Source organism: Phytophthora infestans, genomic scaffold (genome assembly GCF_000142945.1).
Source record: "Phytophthora infestans T30-4 supercont1.4 genomic scaffold, whole genome shotgun sequence".
Taxonomy (NCBI): Eukaryota; Oomycota; class Peronosporomycetes; order Peronosporales; family Peronosporaceae; genus Phytophthora; species Phytophthora infestans.
This window is the reverse complement of record NW_003303755.1, coordinates 371,253-387,576: the sequence shown is the minus strand read 5'-3', so window position 1 is coordinate 387,576 and position 16,324 is coordinate 371,253. Positions and strand designations below refer to the sequence as shown.

The following is a 16,324-nucleotide window of genomic DNA, read 5'->3' as shown; positions in this document are numbered from 1 at the left end:
ATTTTGCCTCGGATGTACATAGTGGAAGATTACGAATTCCTGAAGATTTATAGTGATGGAACGATGGTTTTCTTACTCGTAGGCGCTGCATCATCCATGCTCTATGTAATCTTCCGTTTTGTTCCAGTGTTGGACTTCGGAACGTCCTTAGGTTTTCAACTCGTGTTGGTCGTGTGGTTTATACTCGACCTTCGAAGACTCGACCAAATTCTGGGCAATGATGAAGCTACCCACGGAGTTATCTACGTCTACGTCGATGCTGTGCTGGCTGTCGGGTACGTGGTGATGATCGCTGGTGCGATTAGTACAATGTTATTGTTTATTGCCGGGTTTGTGATGAGCGGTCCTGCTTTCAAGAGCATTAAATCTCGTTGCGCTGGTTTTGGTGGCGGTGGCGGATGTAGCTGTAGTGATTATCCGGCACTACATGTATCCAGCGGCAGCAAGTGCCTATTTTTTAACGAAGAAGGCAGTAGTTTCGACTGTTGTGATTCCACGCCGGATGAAGTGACAACCAATGCTGAGTCGCACACGGGTCCACTTGAGCAGCATCGAACCTGACCAAGTTATGCAACGTGTTTGAGATAAAGTCATTGTTTCTTACCTTAAAGCAGAACGGCGTGTGGAATTGTTGAGAGCCATTGGCCCACGAAAAGAGCACTCTCTAGGGGCAACTGGTACCGCTGATAATGCTATTGGATGGATGGACAGCTTTTTCAAGCAGAATACTCGGCAGTTTGGCGAGTATTTCTCCCTCAAACCACTTCAACTTGCCATAAACAAGAGTCACCTTCGATTCCACAAACAAGCATACAAAATCCTAGTCATGCGTGTTTTCAAGCTGACGTCAACAATTGTTTCCCGAGTATAAATTCTGCATCCTCAGTTCAATTTGTAGTCTACAAGATGCCTCGCAAGTACTTCATCGGTGGCAACTGGAAATGCGTACGTCTCCGATATGCCTATGTCTACCTGTGCTGAATCTCTAACACTGATTTGTCTATTATAAAGAACGGGACTCGCAGCTCTGTCCATGCCCTTGTAGCCATCCTCAATAAGACTGTCGTGGATCCTTCCCAAGTGGATGTGATCGTGGCACCTCCGTCGCTCCACCTGGACCAGGTCCAGCGCCTGCTTCAGCGCAACATCGCTGTCTGCGCGCAGAATGTGAGTCTCACTGGGCTCGGCGCCTTCACGGGGGAGATCGCAGTCGAACAGCTAGTGGATTACGGCATTTCGTGGACCATCACGGGCCACTCAGAGCGCCGCGCGTATTACGGTGAGACGGACGAGGTTGTGGCCAAGAAGACGAAGCGTGCGCTTGATCTCGGTCTCCAGGTCATTTTTTGCATCGGCGAGACGCTGGAACAACGCAAGGCTGGTCAGATGTTGGAGGTGCTGACGAGGCAGACGAAGGCGTTGGCAGCTATCATCAGCGAAAAGGAGTGGGAGCGTCTGGTGGTTGCATATGAGCCTGTGTGGGCCATTGGCACGGGCGTGGTCGCCACCCCTGCGCAGGCACAAGAAGCTCATCAGAAGTTAAGGCAGTGGATTGCCAGCAACGTGTCAACTGACGTGGCGGAGACACTGCGGATCATCTACGGAGGGTCAAGAGTTGATCAAGTTGAAAGATGTCGATGGCTTTTTGGTGGGTGGAGCGTCGCTCAAGCCCGAGTTCGACGCCATCATCAGGAGCGCGCTGTAGGTGGTAAAAGGTTACAGACAGACGCTGCGTTCGAGCTGACAATATAACTAACTACCTCCGCTGTGAGTGCAGTGATGCGACGTTCTTGGGAGCTCGTATTTATAGTGTGCAAGTCAGAACTGTGGTTTCTCTTGAGTCAACAAACAACAGCGTACTAGCACCTCTTCTTCTTGCACAGCAGCGACGATGGAGGGCAAGAAAACGTCAAAGCGACATATCAAGCGTGTCCGGATAAATGTGACCCTGTGCAGGTACGAGGTGGTGCGCCGTGTAGCGCGAGCTCGAGGTTGGAAGCTCGTGACAGACGGCAAACCCGAAGGTAAGCCGTCCGTATGCAATATTCACTGGATCGACGTGCCCGACATCCTCCCGACATTCAAGACACTGCTACCGTATCAGAAGGTGAATCACTTTCCAGGAATGGCCAACCTGGCATGCAAGTCCAAACTAGCACGAAATCTCGAGCGCATGAAGAAACTTTTCCCACTTGAGTATGGCTTCGTTCCTCGGACATGGATCTTGCCGTTCGACCAGTACGATTTCCAGCAGAATTTCAACTCGAAAGGCGAAAGTCAGCGCACGTTCATCGTGAAACCCGACCACATGTGCCAAGGACGTGGCGTGTTTCTCACTCGAACACTCGCACAAATACCACGGGGAGACGTCCTTGTTGCTCAGGAATACGTTGCTCGGCCTCTGCTCATTGACGACAAGAAGTTTGATCTACGCATTTACGTCCTTGTGACTTCATGTTCGCCACTTCGCGTCTACATTTTCAAGGACGGTTTAGTGCGAATATGTACAGCTGACTACGTGGTTCCCAATGCAGAAAACCTTGAGCATCGATTCATGCATCTCACCAACTATGCCGTGAACAAACACTCCAACAACTTTGAAGTGAACAGAGGAGGCGATACTGAAGGCACAGGCAGTAAACGATCTCTCAAATGGTTCTTCACCTGGCTGAGGGAAAAACTACCAAGCGAGAAGGTGGACAAAATCTGGGACCAAATCAGTGATATCTGTCTAAAGACCATCCTATCTGTGCAGCCTACCCTGGCACAGGAATATAGATCGACCTTTGCGAAGTATATGCGCCGCCCCAACTCAGCATCCAGATCTGTCTCTCAGAATAGTGAAATGAGCTTGGGACTCGACAATAAAAAGGCTAGACCTAGTAGTGGTGGCGTAAGCGTTGGTGGCGACACGAGTGCGTCCTCCTCTCCAGCTGGATCATCGACACCGCCTTCTTGCTCTTTTGCCTTGTTGGGCATGGATGTGCTAATCGACGAGCAACTGAAGCCTTGGCTGCTAGAAGTCAACCACTTGCCAAGTTTTGGCTGCGATTCGCAGCTGGATTGGAGCGTGAAGGAACCGCTAATTTCTCAGACTTTCGATCTACTTAATGTCTCTAGCACCGACAAAGAGCGACATGATACTGAGCATGCTCGCGCACTTCAACAGAGGCTTTACGGCGGTATGTCGACTTCTGCTCCAGTAGTTACCTCGACAATTAGTGACAATCAGAAAAGTGAGCTCCCACCTTTGATCCCGCCATCACCACGGACAAGTTCTCCCAAAGCTGCAAACGATGCGGATAAGGGAATTCAGTTGCCATTGAATACCGATCAGCTTCGTGAAGCGCTTTCCAGTTACTATTCCCGTTTCAACTCGGACCGACTGCATCATCTTGACACCATTCTGAACAAATACGTTGACAATCAGGAGGAACTGAATCGCAGTCTCCAGCTAAAGTATGGTAAAAGCATCTTCGCCTTCGCCCCTGTACCCAACAATGGTCAACCACAAGATGAAGACTCCGAAAAAGTACTCGACCAAGAACCACTGATTGACTTTGTTCGAATATATCCTCCTTCCAGCTCACAGCAAGATTCAAAGTATCGCAAAATGTTGGATGCGTCCCAGAAGCATATAGACGAACTACAATTGCGATTCACGGCCCCACTTCAGCATCGTCGACCAGAAACAGACAGCAATGGAGTGGTACTCCCACCGCTGAATGGTGCCCTGAAAAAAGAGCAACTTGGTCGAGACTGCTTCGGGTTTTCCGGAACGGACAAAGCGTTGCTGTTGACATCTGCTGAAAAGAAACCTTTGGGAGTGCCGGGGCCAATGCAAGTGGCAGCAGCTCATCGAATGATGCTAGGTCACTCCAGCCAGAAGTTATCTATCAAACCTCCCACCCCACCAGAACCTCTTCCTTCGCGTTCGGGTACACCAGTAAGCTACGGGCTTCAGTACCGTGAACGACTCGCAACGATCAAAAACAAGCCGACACTTGCTGTCTCTCAGGTTTCCTTCTGCTTCGACGGGCCGTTTTGATCATTACCCAGCGATAGCAATACTTACATCATGCTACTTCAGGAACGAAGTGACAATCTATTGAACTTCAAAGACAAAGGGCTGATCAGTCAACCTCAATAATCTCAGGCGACCGCTTTCTCTTCTTCAGCGACTTATTAGAGCCCGCACTCTCCGAACCCTTGGTCACGATAAGATACCGCGGAAGTTGAACCTGAAATCTGTCCTTCTTCAGGTGTTGCGCTTGAGGACCTGAAACCAAATAGCAGATCGTGCTGTACGCTGTGTAGCCGATCTCGGGTTGAAGAACGTTGCTATCGTACGGCCAGCAAAAGTTAGACATTGCACTGCATGACATTGATCATTCAAGGTAGATGCTTACCTCAGCAGCAGTTTGACAACAAGAGTATCACATTCACCTCGAGACATCGATTTTATGCTCGGGTCCAAGTTTGTCCATTCCTGGGCAAATTTTCTGGACCTGAACTCATCGATAAGCTGCTTCAGCGTGAGACGCCTCTCACTGTACCAAAGTAGAAACAAAGATAAGCTTATCGCGCTACGTCATCTATCAGATTGTCCCCTTACATTTTCTTCGCATCCTCAGTAATTGAGAGGAGAGCTTTCGAGTGTTCCGACAAATCAATTCTGTCTTCCGTGTCAATGTCTCGCTTGCAGTTATCACATCCTCCTCCACATATTGCATCAGACTCAAAAGCCTCTCTGTAAATCAACGAGAGCAAGCATATGCGTAAATGCAAGCGTTTAGACTGCGACAAAACGAATTACGAACCCAAAGTACGCTGCCATGGTAGACTGACGGCATTGTGAAAGCTCCACGCAGTACTTGATCATTGACCGCATGCTAAGAATACCACCCACTTCTGCCTGGACAATGTTGCAAACGCGTGGCACGTCCGACGGTTTATACATCAAAACACACCGGGCTGGCTTTCCATCGCGACCTGCCCGTCCTGATTCTTGGTAGTAACCTTCGATAGACTATACTCCGTACAACGCAAGTGATCATAATAAGCACCAAGGTACTCAACAGAAGAATTCCTTTACGCACCTTGGATAGCGTAAAATGAATCACAAAGCGCACATCTGGCTTGTTGATTCCAAGACCAAATGCAATGGTTGCCACCACAACCTGCAGCTTGTTGCGAATCCAGGCCATGTGAATTTCTTCCTTTTTCTCCACATGTGCATGGTAACATGCGGCCCGAATGTTAGCTTGATGAAGGTGCTGCGCCACCTGTTCAGTTTCTTTTCTTGTTAAGCAGTACACGATTCCGGTATCACTCGACGAAAAGGACTTGACGAGACGGACGAGGCAATCCATAGCTGCAGCATCTTTTGCTGGTTTCTCCTTTACCTGCAACGGGACAGCAACCAACGCTGTCATGCACCTTACAGCGACATTTCTTGTATCGTTCTCACTTACCTCATAGTGCAAATTGCTTCTGAGAAACGATGTCCGAAACGATACACATTGCTGAATCTCGAGAATGGTCTTCACATCCTTCGCCAGGCGTGGTGTGGCCGTTGCTGTCAGTGCCAGAATGGGTACTTTGGGGTACTGGCGCTTTATAATACCGAGCTTTGCGTAGTCCTGCACGTAGAGAAAAGAGTAACGTGAGATAAACCTATCACTGAAGGCCCTAAGTGTAAACGTACACTCCGGAAATCGTGCCCCCATTGGCTGCAGCAGTGAGCCTCATCAATAACAAAGCGCTTGAGTCTCCCAGTCTGGTACGCCTTCTCCAACCTCGACATGAGGAGTTTACTCTTGATGAGTTTCTCTGGTGTGACAAGGAGAATCTTCAGTGTACTGTCAGAGTCCAGCAAGGACTTGTAAATTGCCGCAGCTTCTCCGCGAGATTGCTCTGCAGACAACTGGCGCGCTGACCCTCTCCCGGCAATGTCGTTGAACAGCAGCGCTTGGTCCTGGATGAGTGAGATCAACGGCGAAATAACCACAGTGAAGCCAGAATTCTGCAACGTCATACTGTGCGTCAATTCTGCTACAACTCCACCACTAACAATTCTGTTATTGTACCCCATCAAGCAGCGCAGGTAGCTGGTAGCAGAGACTCTTGCCGCCTCCGGATCGCATGACCACGAACACATCTTGGTTGGATAGTGTCGCGTTGATCACCTCCTCCTGTACCGAGCGAAACCCCGGCAAGTGAAACTACAGCAGCCTGCACTGTTAGCTTCGATTATTATTATTTGTTTGCTTAGTATACATGTATGTACTTACGGTGTCTGTGAGCAGTGTGTGGATCTGCTCGGTCCACTGGAACTGTGCCTTCCACTCTGGTGCAGATTCATCAGTGTTGTTCGCTACTGCTGCTTTGTCTTCAATCTGCTCACACAGTTCCTTCTTCCTTTCGAGTAGCTCACTCTGTCGCAGAAAAAGCACGTTCAAGTCCTCCTCCACCTCTCGCAGTTCCTGCTCAACTTGCGCCAGCTCCGCTGACTCGATCATGATTTTGAAGAGTGACTGTCAAAGTCCAGTGTTCGAGTCAGTTGCAAGATGAAGGAGTATTTCCCTCTCAAGTTGCAACTGGCCATTCCGCACTGAGTAGTCGCCTGTACACTGCAACTTTGTATCGGATCTTGAAGAGGAAGCGGAGTACGCACGTAGGATCGAAGTGAGCATCAGACGCCGCTTAAGGAGGAGAAAGATGTCGCTTCTCAAGGCCTCAACGGTAACAATGCTCCTCTAAATGTATTAGAGCTCCCCGCGCGGACGCATAAAGCCGCATTGCTATTGTCTAATCGAGCGAACACCACGCATGCATCCATTGAAATTGGGCAGGTGAACTTTGAAAACGAATGGAAAGATATGCAACCGCGACTGGCATCGCTGGTCACTGGGACGCCCCAGACGCTGACGAATGAGAAGTGGCTCAAGATGTACTCGTACGTGACGTGGCAATCTGGCTTTTATTATACTTGAAGTGGAAAGACATACGTTATCGCTTGACTTGGTAGTGGCATCTACAAGATCTGTACGAATCCGGGAGCTCCACAGGCGGAGATGCTTTTTTTTCGGCTGCGAGGGCTGTTGGTGAAGCACGTGGAGGCCATCTTGATGGAGCTGAACGCGATCAACGGCGAGCCCGAGTTCCTGAACCATTATTGCACTTCGTTTGAGGCTTTTACCACAGGAACAAGCTATATTTCGGAACTCTTCCGCTACCTGGTTGGCCGTTAACTTGCTTTTGAAGCCCAAGTGCATATATCTTACGCTGTGGAAATGTTGTACAGAACCGCTACTGGATCTCGTATTCCCACTGCGAAACTGGCCAAGCTCCTGTCCCTGGAGTGTATCCCGTCACAGAAGTAAGCCCAGCGTGCTGCAAGAGAGATGTCACTAACTGTATTTTGCTGCATAGCTTTCGCTTCACATTTGGCACGACATCGCGTTCTCAAAGCTCAAGAAGCGTCTGGTTAAGGCGATTATTCACATATTTCATGCAGCGCGGCGTGATAGAAGCGAGTGCTTTGAAGATGGAGACTGCATTGCCAGCACAGTCCAGGTGAGCATAACGATGTTTGTTAGAGTGCAGGATTTGTGCCATGCTAACAACAAGAATGGTGTCTTTGCAGACATACTTTAGTCTAGGACTATGCAGACAGGATCAGATGAGTCTTTATCGAGAAGAACTTGAGCAGCCTTTTCTTGAGGTAGGAGCTACAAACATTTTGAGAGTTTTAAGAAATCTGGCCGACGGAATTTTTTTTTAGGATGCTGCCAGGTCTTACTCGACGAAGGCGATTACGTTGCTGTCCAGAGTTACAATATCAGGATACTTACGAGAGGCAGAGCTTCTGTGTGCTCAAGAGCAGAGACGCTGTGAATCTCGGTTGCATCGGACGTGAGTCATGGTTGGCTTTACTGCCAATAGTGATTGGGTATATCGATTGATGTGCATGTGTATTGTTTTATTGATCACAGCACTGTCATACAAGTTCGACAGGCTTGCTGCCGCGTCCTAGTGGATGAGCATGCTGATCGGATCTGCGAGGACGCCGAGAACTTCTTGATTAACAACCAGAAAGAAGATCTACACCGAATGTTCTCCCTGTTCTCTGAGTTGGCCAATGAGAATGCGCTGATATCTTTCAAGGTGCTTTTCATTCTGCGTGTTTACTGCTAGAAACGTTTACTTATGGTCTGATGTTCAAATAATGTATGGGTACGTACAGAATATATTGAAGAGGTACATTGAGCGAAGTGGAATGGAAGTTGTTCAAAAGTTCCAACAAGAAGAGACAACTAAGAATCCGGAGGGATACATTGAAGCGCTAGTTCAGGTCCGCAATAAGTATTTCGAGCTGATCAAGGACGCGTTTGGGTTCCACCCATTAATGCGAACAGCACTCGACCAGGTTTGTTTATCCGACGAAATGGTTACCCTCCCAGTAGTTTGCTAACTGCCGTATCCCTAGGCTTGTCGGACTTTTGCCAACTCGCACCCGCGACTTCCGGAATTGCTAGCCAGGTACACGCACTACTTGATGTCGCGTGATAAGAAGCACGGTTGCAGTCGAACGCTACTCCTGCCTGGGTCTCCGCGATCGGTGTTACCCCCTCTGCTGGACGATTTGCTGGAGCAGAAAATCGAGAATATCAGTGTGGTGTTCTGCCTCATCGATGACAAAGATGTTTTCAAGAAATACTACTCAAAGTTTCTGGCGAAGCGTCTCATCAAGGGTATGAATACGTAAAGCAAGTGTTGCTTGCTAAACGTCTAAAACTCGAGTGGTAACGTGCTATAGGAACGTCTGCGTCGGACGACATGGAAATCTTGCTCATTCAGAAGCTGCGGGACATTTGTGGATGCGATTTCGTATCAAAACTTCAGAAGATGATGAAGGACAAAATGCTGAGCAAGGTCCGAGATGGGTTCGCGTGAACCTGACCTGGTAGCATATTCTAATGACTTTGTCCATGTGTAGGAATTGATGGATTCGTTCACAGCATGGCTCGAAGAAAAAGACATCGAGCTGCGATCTGAGCATGTAGCCAACGCATCTGCCATTGATCTTCATCACGCTGTAACCTACCACTGCGACGTTCTCACAGCTGGAGCATGGCCAATATCGAGTGTTGCCGCAGAGCACAAGATCTTTTTGCCACCTGCCATGGAAGCCCATACGAACCTGTTCACACAGTTCTACACTGGACGGAGCACTGGCCGAAAACTCTTGTGGATCCACCACCTTTCCTTTGGAATGATTCAGAGTCATTGTTTTGGTAAACGCTACGAGTTCTTGCTCAGCTTCTACCAGATGCTGGTCCTCGTACAGGTAACGTGCGTGTATGCTGCGACTGATTTTATTTTTTGAATACTTACATTTTTTGTGAAGTTCAACACAGCGAAGGATATAAATCGATCTGACATTGTTCAGCTAACGAATATTCCCGAGCAAGATTGCACTCACCACCTGGCAAGCCTTGTCAAGGTTGGTAGACACGTCCAGGCACGGTGTTGTGGATAAAGCGTCTAACTAATTTCGGCACGGCGATTCTACTTATGTAGGCAAAGATTTTGACCTCAAATGGTGATACTGCGAATCCTAGGTATGAAATCAACTTCGGGTTCTCCAGCCGGAAACTTCGTATATCGGTACGTTATTTGCAGTGCTTTTTTTATTCACACAGGCTTACATTCCTTTTCATGAATAGGCTGTACCAAACAGCCCAGTTGAATCCCCGAAAGTGGCCAAGACCCCAACTCGCGAAGTGGAAGAAGATCGTAAAATGTCGTTGCAGGCCGCGATCGTTCGCGTGCTGAAGACGCGTCGAGACATCCGCCAGGCGCAGTTGGTGCATGAAGTTGCGGAGATGCTAGTCAACCAATTCGTACCGACTACTACCGCCATCAAGCAGAACGTTGAGAATCTCATCCAGAAAGAATATCTCCGTCGTCACGAGGAGGACAAGACGAGGTTTTTATACGTGGCTTGAGTCTCGTAGGGAAAGTGTGAAATACTGCATTTAAGGAGTTCCATTCAGCTGCTAGGAAACAAACCTATACAAAATGCATATCACTCTAGCGCACATGCAGCGTACAGTTTCCGTATCCATGTTTCTCCTTGTACTTGTCAAAAATGCGCACTAGCTCGCGCTCGTACTGGTGATGCAGCTTTTCGATGTCGTCCGAACTCGGGTCGTCCTTCTTCAAGACTGGAATGGGTTTGCCAAAGACCTGGTTGATGGTCACTCCTTTATGAGGTAGCCAAAACAACCACTTGGAGTATCCACGTCCAAGCAGCAACGCCACAGAAAACTTCTTCGCAATCGTTTGGCGGAACGACAACAGCACACTTCACAAATATACAACCACCAGCAGCAGTTGGTTAAAGCACGCGCGGCTCGTGACTTCAACTCGAAAACGCACCTTGAGTGGGTGAACAGGTCGGTCTCTCCAAACGCGTAGCCGGGAACGATGGGTACCCCGTATTTCAGTGCTAAGCGAATGTGCCCCTTGCGCTTTTTGACGTAGATCGTGTGGTCTCCACGCTGAGAGAGCATCTGCTCCGCAATACCCCCGACTAAGATCACCAGACTCTTGCCATTTCGAAGCATCTATGCAATATCTCAAACATTGTCAGTAGTCTGAAAATGACAGCAGGATTTACGTCCACAATACCTTTTCCGCCACACTACGGCGTGCATCAACACATCCAGACCAGAGTACATATTCACGGTAGAATGGTATCCGGAAACAAACGGACGCAGCCAAGTGGCGTCGTGTAGACAGCGGTACCGTCTCGTAGAATGCTGTCAACGCAGTTATCGAGTAAATTCTAATTCTGTGAGACTCCAATTTGTACTTGGAAGATCCGATCTGGACTTCATGTCTATCGTTTACTTACGAGGAACAGTCTGCCCAGACATGAGAAGTCCGTGGTGGGTGGAAAGCAGTCCATGTGGATGCGAACAAAAGATGTGTTGCTTGGAGGCGTCAATGGGCTCCTCGAATTCCAGCGTCCCCGGAATGTGCGCCATGCCGTGTCCGATGAAGGTGGCAAACCATGGCCAGTAGCGCTCCCCCGTGTACTCTGAGCCGTCCAAGTATGAAGGGAGATAAGCAGCTACACATGCAGTTGCAATCGTTATTAAGGCGCTTGCATGAATGGCGACGCAAAGGGAGATTGTCGCCACTGCGAGGCCGACACCAAGCAGCCAAGTGTGTTGCTGGCCTGTCATAGTGAACTAAAGTGAGCGTGTGATGTGCATCATCATCATTAACCTAAATTAATTTTATTTAATAAAAATACCAAGTTCCGTGAAATGCCAGTTTATTATAGTACCCAAACGCATGCTATCTTATGGCCAGACTTTGTTGCCTTTTTTGTTGATCTTTAGAATACCGAACGCTGTCCTCACGACAGCTCAGACTGCATCATCCTCATCGATTTCGTCAGCTGGAACAATCTCGTACTCGTCGTCCATGAACATGGCATGGCGCCTAAAGAAAATCTCGTGAGGGTTGAGAGGACCATCTTCATCATCGAAGAATTCATCCTCTTCATCGCTCCCACCATCATTATTGTCCGAGTCCCCTAAATATTCATTCTCAAAGAATATTTCTCCCTCTTGAGACCCAGGAGACCAGTCGAGCTCGAGGTGTTCAATCAGGCGAAAGCTTTCGTCGTTGTCTCTGCAGAGAATGATATGAAGATCGAGAGACGGATGTGCGCTCGCCACCTTTTCAAGGATAGGATTCAGCTCGTCGCGTACGTAGGAAACACTCCAATCCTTGTCAACCGATGCGCTGTGCGGATTGAATATGTTCAGTGATGCCTTGAAGCTGCACGAGCTCGCACCCAATTCTTCTTCGCTTGTTTTGGCGAGGTGCTTTAGTAGTGTCATAAGCTCGAGGTAGAATGGATGTGGCAGCGCAGTGTCGTGGTAAATTGGGCCTGCGAGACTCAAGTCAAGTGTGCGGTTCCCTCCAACATAGTGTTTCATTCTAAAGAAGCGCTGCAGGAACTGAAATACGCCATCTCCAGAGCAACACACGGCCGACAGCTCAATTGAAGCTAAGCGCGAGTGCTCTGCAAGTGCAAGTAGCCCTCGATCCGTGAATGTTTCGATCGGTCTGACGATACGACTCCCTCCATAGGCAGAGCAGTCGTGCACATACACAGATTGCAACAGCGGACAGGACTGAGCGACGGCCTCCCAAAATTTGTCTCCAAAGATATCAGCGTCAAGCAAAGGCGCAAGATCATTCATGTTTTTCTCTTCGTCGATAGCAACTTCCAGCTCAGTTAGCCCGGGACAACCCTTAAATATGGCAATCACATCGTTTGCAAGCAGCCCGTAACCAGGTTTCTCGGTGGAGAAGCCCGTCGACCCATCTCGTGTAAAATACTCGTCTCGGTCCCACGATAAATTCGACGTCAGTGTCAACTTCTTCAAATTTGGCTTAACATGATCTCCAAATACTCGAAAGAATGGATCTGCAAAGGGCACAACGACCCAGTGGAATTCCCGCAAACTAGTGCAAGTCTCGTTGAACTTCTCCCAGGTCTCCAGCGAGATCATCCACTTCTCCTCACACGTTATATCGTTCATCTCGTCCAAAGCGAAGCTGTACCCATTCAGATATTTCACATTCGGACAGAACTCAACTATGTCCTCAATAAATCTCGTGCTGGTCTGAACTCTGTCCTCCTCTTCCCTCGTGGGCACTGTCAGTTGTTTCAACCCCCCACACTTGCCCTTGAAATGCCATCTCGCCATCGCATCTCTCAACACCTTCATCACTTTTCCAATGATAGTACTATTGACCATCACGTTCGCATCCTGTTTCCTGGGGAGCACCAAGTATTCCAGTTGCAGGCAGAATCTCGCTGCTGTCTCCAACAAAATCGGCAAATGGGGACTCTCGAGTGGCATAAATCTCAAATCCAATCTTTTGAGCCCAGGCATTCGCGAGAAAATGATGTCCCACGGGATTTCGCGGTTCTCCATCCACCACCAAACTCCTGTGACGAACCGCATGCCGTCCGAGCGCCCCATTCGGATGCGGAGATCCCGCACTGAGCGCCCTCGGAGTTCAACTTGTCGCCGGATCCCCATAACTTCGACCCTCGAGCCAAACTTCAACGTCAATTGCATCGTGTCGCGCCGATAACGCGCCGCGAGTTCGTCTACAGCCTGATACCAGCTTTTCGACACGAGCGCCACGTCTTTTAGGTAATTGCCGGAAAATTCGCGGCGCACAGGCCCCAATTTCGGCGTGTAGCTGAACATGAGGAATTCAATCACAAGAGAGAAGAGCGATAAAGGCAGCAAGGGCGGCGACATGCTGGAAGGTGCCGGCGGGGGCGACCTAGACTCTTCCGACGAGCTCGGACGCTTGATGGTCATGCGCTTTGTGAAAACTATTCTATAGACTATGCAGTTCGATTATGCTCTTAACCAGTTCTCCTTCTTGAAGTCACGCTTCGCTGACGCTCTTCTCTCTGGTCATGGAGTTCGTCACGTTCCGCTACAGCCCAGGCCTGCTCCCCAACAAGCGTTCGCCGGCTTGGAAAAGTCTGAACGAGATGGCAATGGTCTCCAAGAGCTGGGCACGCTCAGTGCAACAGCTAACAACACAGTCCAGCAAGAAACAATGAAAATCCAGCTGAAACATGGGGCCGAGGAGGAACTTATGAACATCCGAAACGAGATTTCACATCGAAGTTTCCTTGTGCGCGATCTTCGCGTGTGCATTGGACAGAAGGAGAAATACAGCTGCGGGTGACCAAGGAGACAGAAGAGCTCAAGGTAGACTGGGATTCACTATTGGGGAGTTTCCATGAGCTGGAACGTCTTGATCTGAAGCTTGTGCCACTGGAGAGTCAACATCTCTCTCTGTTATTGAGGGCGGCGGGGAAGCACTGTGTGCAGCTGGAAGCTCTGGTTCTGCCACGAAAGCCGGACTGGAAGAAACCTGCAAAGGGGAGAAAGATAGAGGCCGTGCTGAAGGAGCTCTACGGTGCGTTGGCGCACATTTACGTACAAGGGAATCGTGGCGGACTAAGACAGTTAACGGTGCCATCGAGAAACGATGGCAAGCGTCACCACACAAGTACCGAGTTTCTCGAGCATGTCATCAAGTTTTGCCCCAACATCGAGTACCTGGACGGAGCTGAACGAAGTTTTCATAATCACGATGGTGTCAGATGTGACGACAAATGAATGATCTCGTTGGAGACCTGGAAAGAATTTAACAAAACGTGTACATCGTTGCGCGGATTTCACTGGTCTCCTGTACCGTTCGCAGACCCGTTCTTCCGTGTGTTTGGCAAGTATCCGAAACCACAACTGAAGAAACTCACGATTACCGCGAACTTGCTGTGGAGCTGGAAGGAATACTTGAAGCAATGTGGTGAAGCGACTACAAAGTGATCACGCACTGCCACGGAAAAGATGCCAGAGATATTAAGGCGGCGTTTAAAGGCTGTCCAGGCTTGACTGATCTCAAGGTTGAAATTGACTTACAAAAGTACACAATTTATGCCACTCGACTGTTTACCATTGAGCGATATGGTGACGACTTCTGGGAAGCAGCAGCTACTCACTGCCCGCTTCTTGAAAGGTTCGCAATCCGGAACTGTTCCAATTTTGCGATAAAGTCGATGAAGGTTATAAACACCTTCACGGACACAGCACTTCTCAAGCTGAGTGGTTTGAAGTATTTTGCCTTGACAGAGAGCAACGTGCCTGTTATGTGCACGGGAGATGAAGTCTTCGAGTACATGCGTCGTGTGATAGCGGAGAGTCGGTGTACTGGTAAGTCGCTCGAGCTTGATCTTCGCATCGGTGGCCTCCAGAATGGCCACCCAAGGCTTTACTCTGTCGCAGTGGAGCTGTTACGTCGCCTAGCGGCTATAAGCGAGTCGGATTTCGGGGCAGCATCAAGGCGTCAAAAGTATGAAGTGTACCTCGTAAATCCATATCGCAATCGAGCGAACAGGCAGTGGAGCTCGACGTACATGCGTCATGAGCTAAGACCTTTGATGGAGCGTGTGAAAGATGCATTCATCACTTCATGTAAGTGCCTCAATGACTGGGAAATGAGGAGATGGCTTCGCCAAGTTCGACGTGCTTATTCTCAGCTGGAGTTCGGAGCACTTCAACGACGACATGTTCTCGTACACGGTCGATGAAGGCGACCCCTATGATGACCCCCACAACGACTTCCCTCTGTGTCGCGCCAATCTTCTCAGTGTGCTGTTCGAGTAAAGGCTCTGGTGCACTTGGACCAGCTCATCGCAAAAACTACTGCGATTCTGTTGGAAGTGCAAGATGTGCACGTACATCGACTCCAGAGTAGTATCCTATGTTACGGCACATGGAAGGTTCTAGAAGGATCTAGGCATAGTGATAGGTCTTAGCTAGCGGATGGTTGGTTAGTTCTCAATTCGAGATTGGTAAAGCCACTGACGAGGCCCCGGCGGGGGCCGAAACGCGTCTGGCACGCGTTCAATCCAAGTCATTCACATCTACTCGATTCTACATTTCCTACAGGTTATGAGCCCAAACGGCTTGGTATGGGCACTGCGGTGTACGCGGAATACGCGCTGGAGGAGATCACGCTCAAGTCGTCGCGGAAGCAACGGGCTCCGACGACAGGGGGAGCGGAACATACAAGTGCGCGGTGGACACGCAGTCGCTCTTTGCGTTCGGGAAAAGGACGGCCGAGTTCTGCACAAGGAGGTGGTTTCGAGTGGTGTGAGTGGTGGATCGAAAGAGGTCGATCGAGAAGGAGAACAACAACAAGCTCAAGCAAGGCTCAAGGACGGCTACAAGGTGTCAAGGGACGACGTGGTGGTGAACATGAGGGAGCCGGGAAACCTAGCGATCGCGGCAGCAACGGTTACGCTGGCCAGCGCGCAGGTGGTAAACCCTACAAGAATGTATGCAGTGAAGAGGCTGCAGCTGACAAGCATCATGCGGAGAGCAGCCGATGGCTGTACACTCGTGACCAAGACGGCTACGACTCATGTCGTCGAGGGGGAGTGTTGGAAGTGCAAGATGTGCACGTACATCGACTCCAGAGTAGTATCCTATGTTACGGCACATGGAAGGTTCTAGAAGGATCTAGGCATAGTGATAGGTCTTAGCTAGCGGATGGTTGGTTAGTTCTCACTTCGAGATTGGTAAAGCCACTGACGAGGCCCCGGCGGGGGCCGAAACGCGTCTGGCACGCGTTCAATCCAAGTCATTCACATCTACTCGATTCTACATTTCCTACAGATTCTTCGGGAGTCGCA

The 16,324-nt window shown here is 49.4% G+C and overlaps 7 protein-coding genes across 7 annotated transcripts; 4 read left to right on the top strand and 3 right to left on the bottom strand.

Moving 5' to 3' along the window:
• Nucleotides 1-886: 886 nt before the first annotated feature.
• Nucleotides 887-1,705, top strand: PITG_03078 (triosephosphate isomerase; the record flags this gene model as incomplete). The annotated part of the gene is made up of 3 exons (XM_002906132.1): nucleotides 887-945; nucleotides 1,012-1,575; nucleotides 1,616-1,705. The coding sequence occupies 3 exons, from the start codon at nucleotides 907-909 to the stop codon at nucleotides 1,703-1,705; spliced, it is 693 nt and encodes a 230-aa protein (XP_002906178.1).
• A 186-nt stretch (nucleotides 1,706-1,891) lies between these two features.
• PITG_03077 (tubulin polyglutamylase, putative) lies at nucleotides 1,892-4,048 on the top strand (the record flags this gene model as incomplete). The annotated part of the gene is made up of 4 exons (XM_002906131.1): nucleotides 1,892-2,840; nucleotides 2,934-3,186; nucleotides 3,238-3,464; nucleotides 3,546-4,048. 4 exons carry the CDS (start codon nucleotides 1,892-1,894, stop codon nucleotides 4,046-4,048), a joined length of 1,932 nt encoding a protein of 643 aa, XP_002906177.1.
• Nucleotides 4,049-4,133: 85 nt separating this feature from the next.
• On the bottom strand, nucleotides 4,134-6,516 carry PITG_03076 (ATP-dependent helicase, RECQ family protein; the record flags this gene model as incomplete). The annotated part of the gene is made up of 9 exons (XM_002906130.1): nucleotides 4,134-4,341; nucleotides 4,410-4,550; nucleotides 4,616-4,750; nucleotides 4,821-5,029; nucleotides 5,100-5,405; nucleotides 5,475-5,642; nucleotides 5,708-6,025; nucleotides 6,090-6,224; nucleotides 6,294-6,516. 8 exons carry the CDS (start codon nucleotides 6,144-6,146, stop codon nucleotides 4,134-4,136), a joined length of 1,542 nt encoding a protein of 513 aa, XP_002906176.1.
• A 122-nt stretch (nucleotides 6,517-6,638) lies between these two features.
• Nucleotides 6,639-10,124, top strand: PITG_03075 (Cullin family protein, putative; the record flags this gene model as incomplete). Its single annotated transcript, XM_002906129.1, has 15 exons — nucleotides 6,639-6,744; nucleotides 6,855-6,958; nucleotides 7,031-7,241; nucleotides 7,307-7,381; nucleotides 7,435-7,578; nucleotides 7,649-7,726; nucleotides 7,787-7,917; nucleotides 7,998-8,169; nucleotides 8,249-8,431; nucleotides 8,492-8,756; nucleotides 8,822-8,937; nucleotides 9,002-9,352; nucleotides 9,413-9,508; nucleotides 9,586-9,672; nucleotides 9,732-10,124. The coding sequence occupies 15 exons, from the start codon at nucleotides 6,721-6,723 to the stop codon at nucleotides 10,011-10,013; spliced, it is 2,319 nt and encodes a 772-aa protein (XP_002906175.1).
• Nucleotides 10,099-11,258, bottom strand: PITG_03074 (diacylglycerol acyltransferase, putative; the record flags this gene model as incomplete). Its single annotated transcript, XM_002906128.1, has 4 exons — nucleotides 10,099-10,372; nucleotides 10,447-10,634; nucleotides 10,699-10,829; nucleotides 10,925-11,258. 4 exons carry the CDS (start codon nucleotides 11,256-11,258, stop codon nucleotides 10,099-10,101), a joined length of 927 nt encoding a protein of 308 aa, XP_002906174.1.
• A 186-nt stretch (nucleotides 11,259-11,444) lies between these two features.
• On the bottom strand, nucleotides 11,445-13,430 carry PITG_03073 (uncharacterized protein; the record flags this gene model as incomplete). The annotated part of the gene is made up of 1 exon (XM_002906127.1): nucleotides 11,445-13,430. The coding sequence occupies one exon, from the start codon at nucleotides 13,428-13,430 to the stop codon at nucleotides 11,445-11,447; it is 1,986 nt and encodes a 661-aa protein (XP_002906173.1).
• Nucleotides 13,431-14,594: 1,164 nt separating this feature from the next.
• On the top strand, nucleotides 14,595-15,293 carry PITG_03072 (uncharacterized protein; the record flags this gene model as incomplete). The annotated part of the gene is made up of 3 exons (XM_002906126.1): nucleotides 14,595-14,646; nucleotides 14,760-15,101; nucleotides 15,133-15,293. The coding sequence occupies 3 exons, from the start codon at nucleotides 14,595-14,597 to the stop codon at nucleotides 15,291-15,293; spliced, it is 555 nt and encodes a 184-aa protein (XP_002906172.1).
• Nucleotides 15,294-16,324: the final 1,031 nt, after the last annotated feature.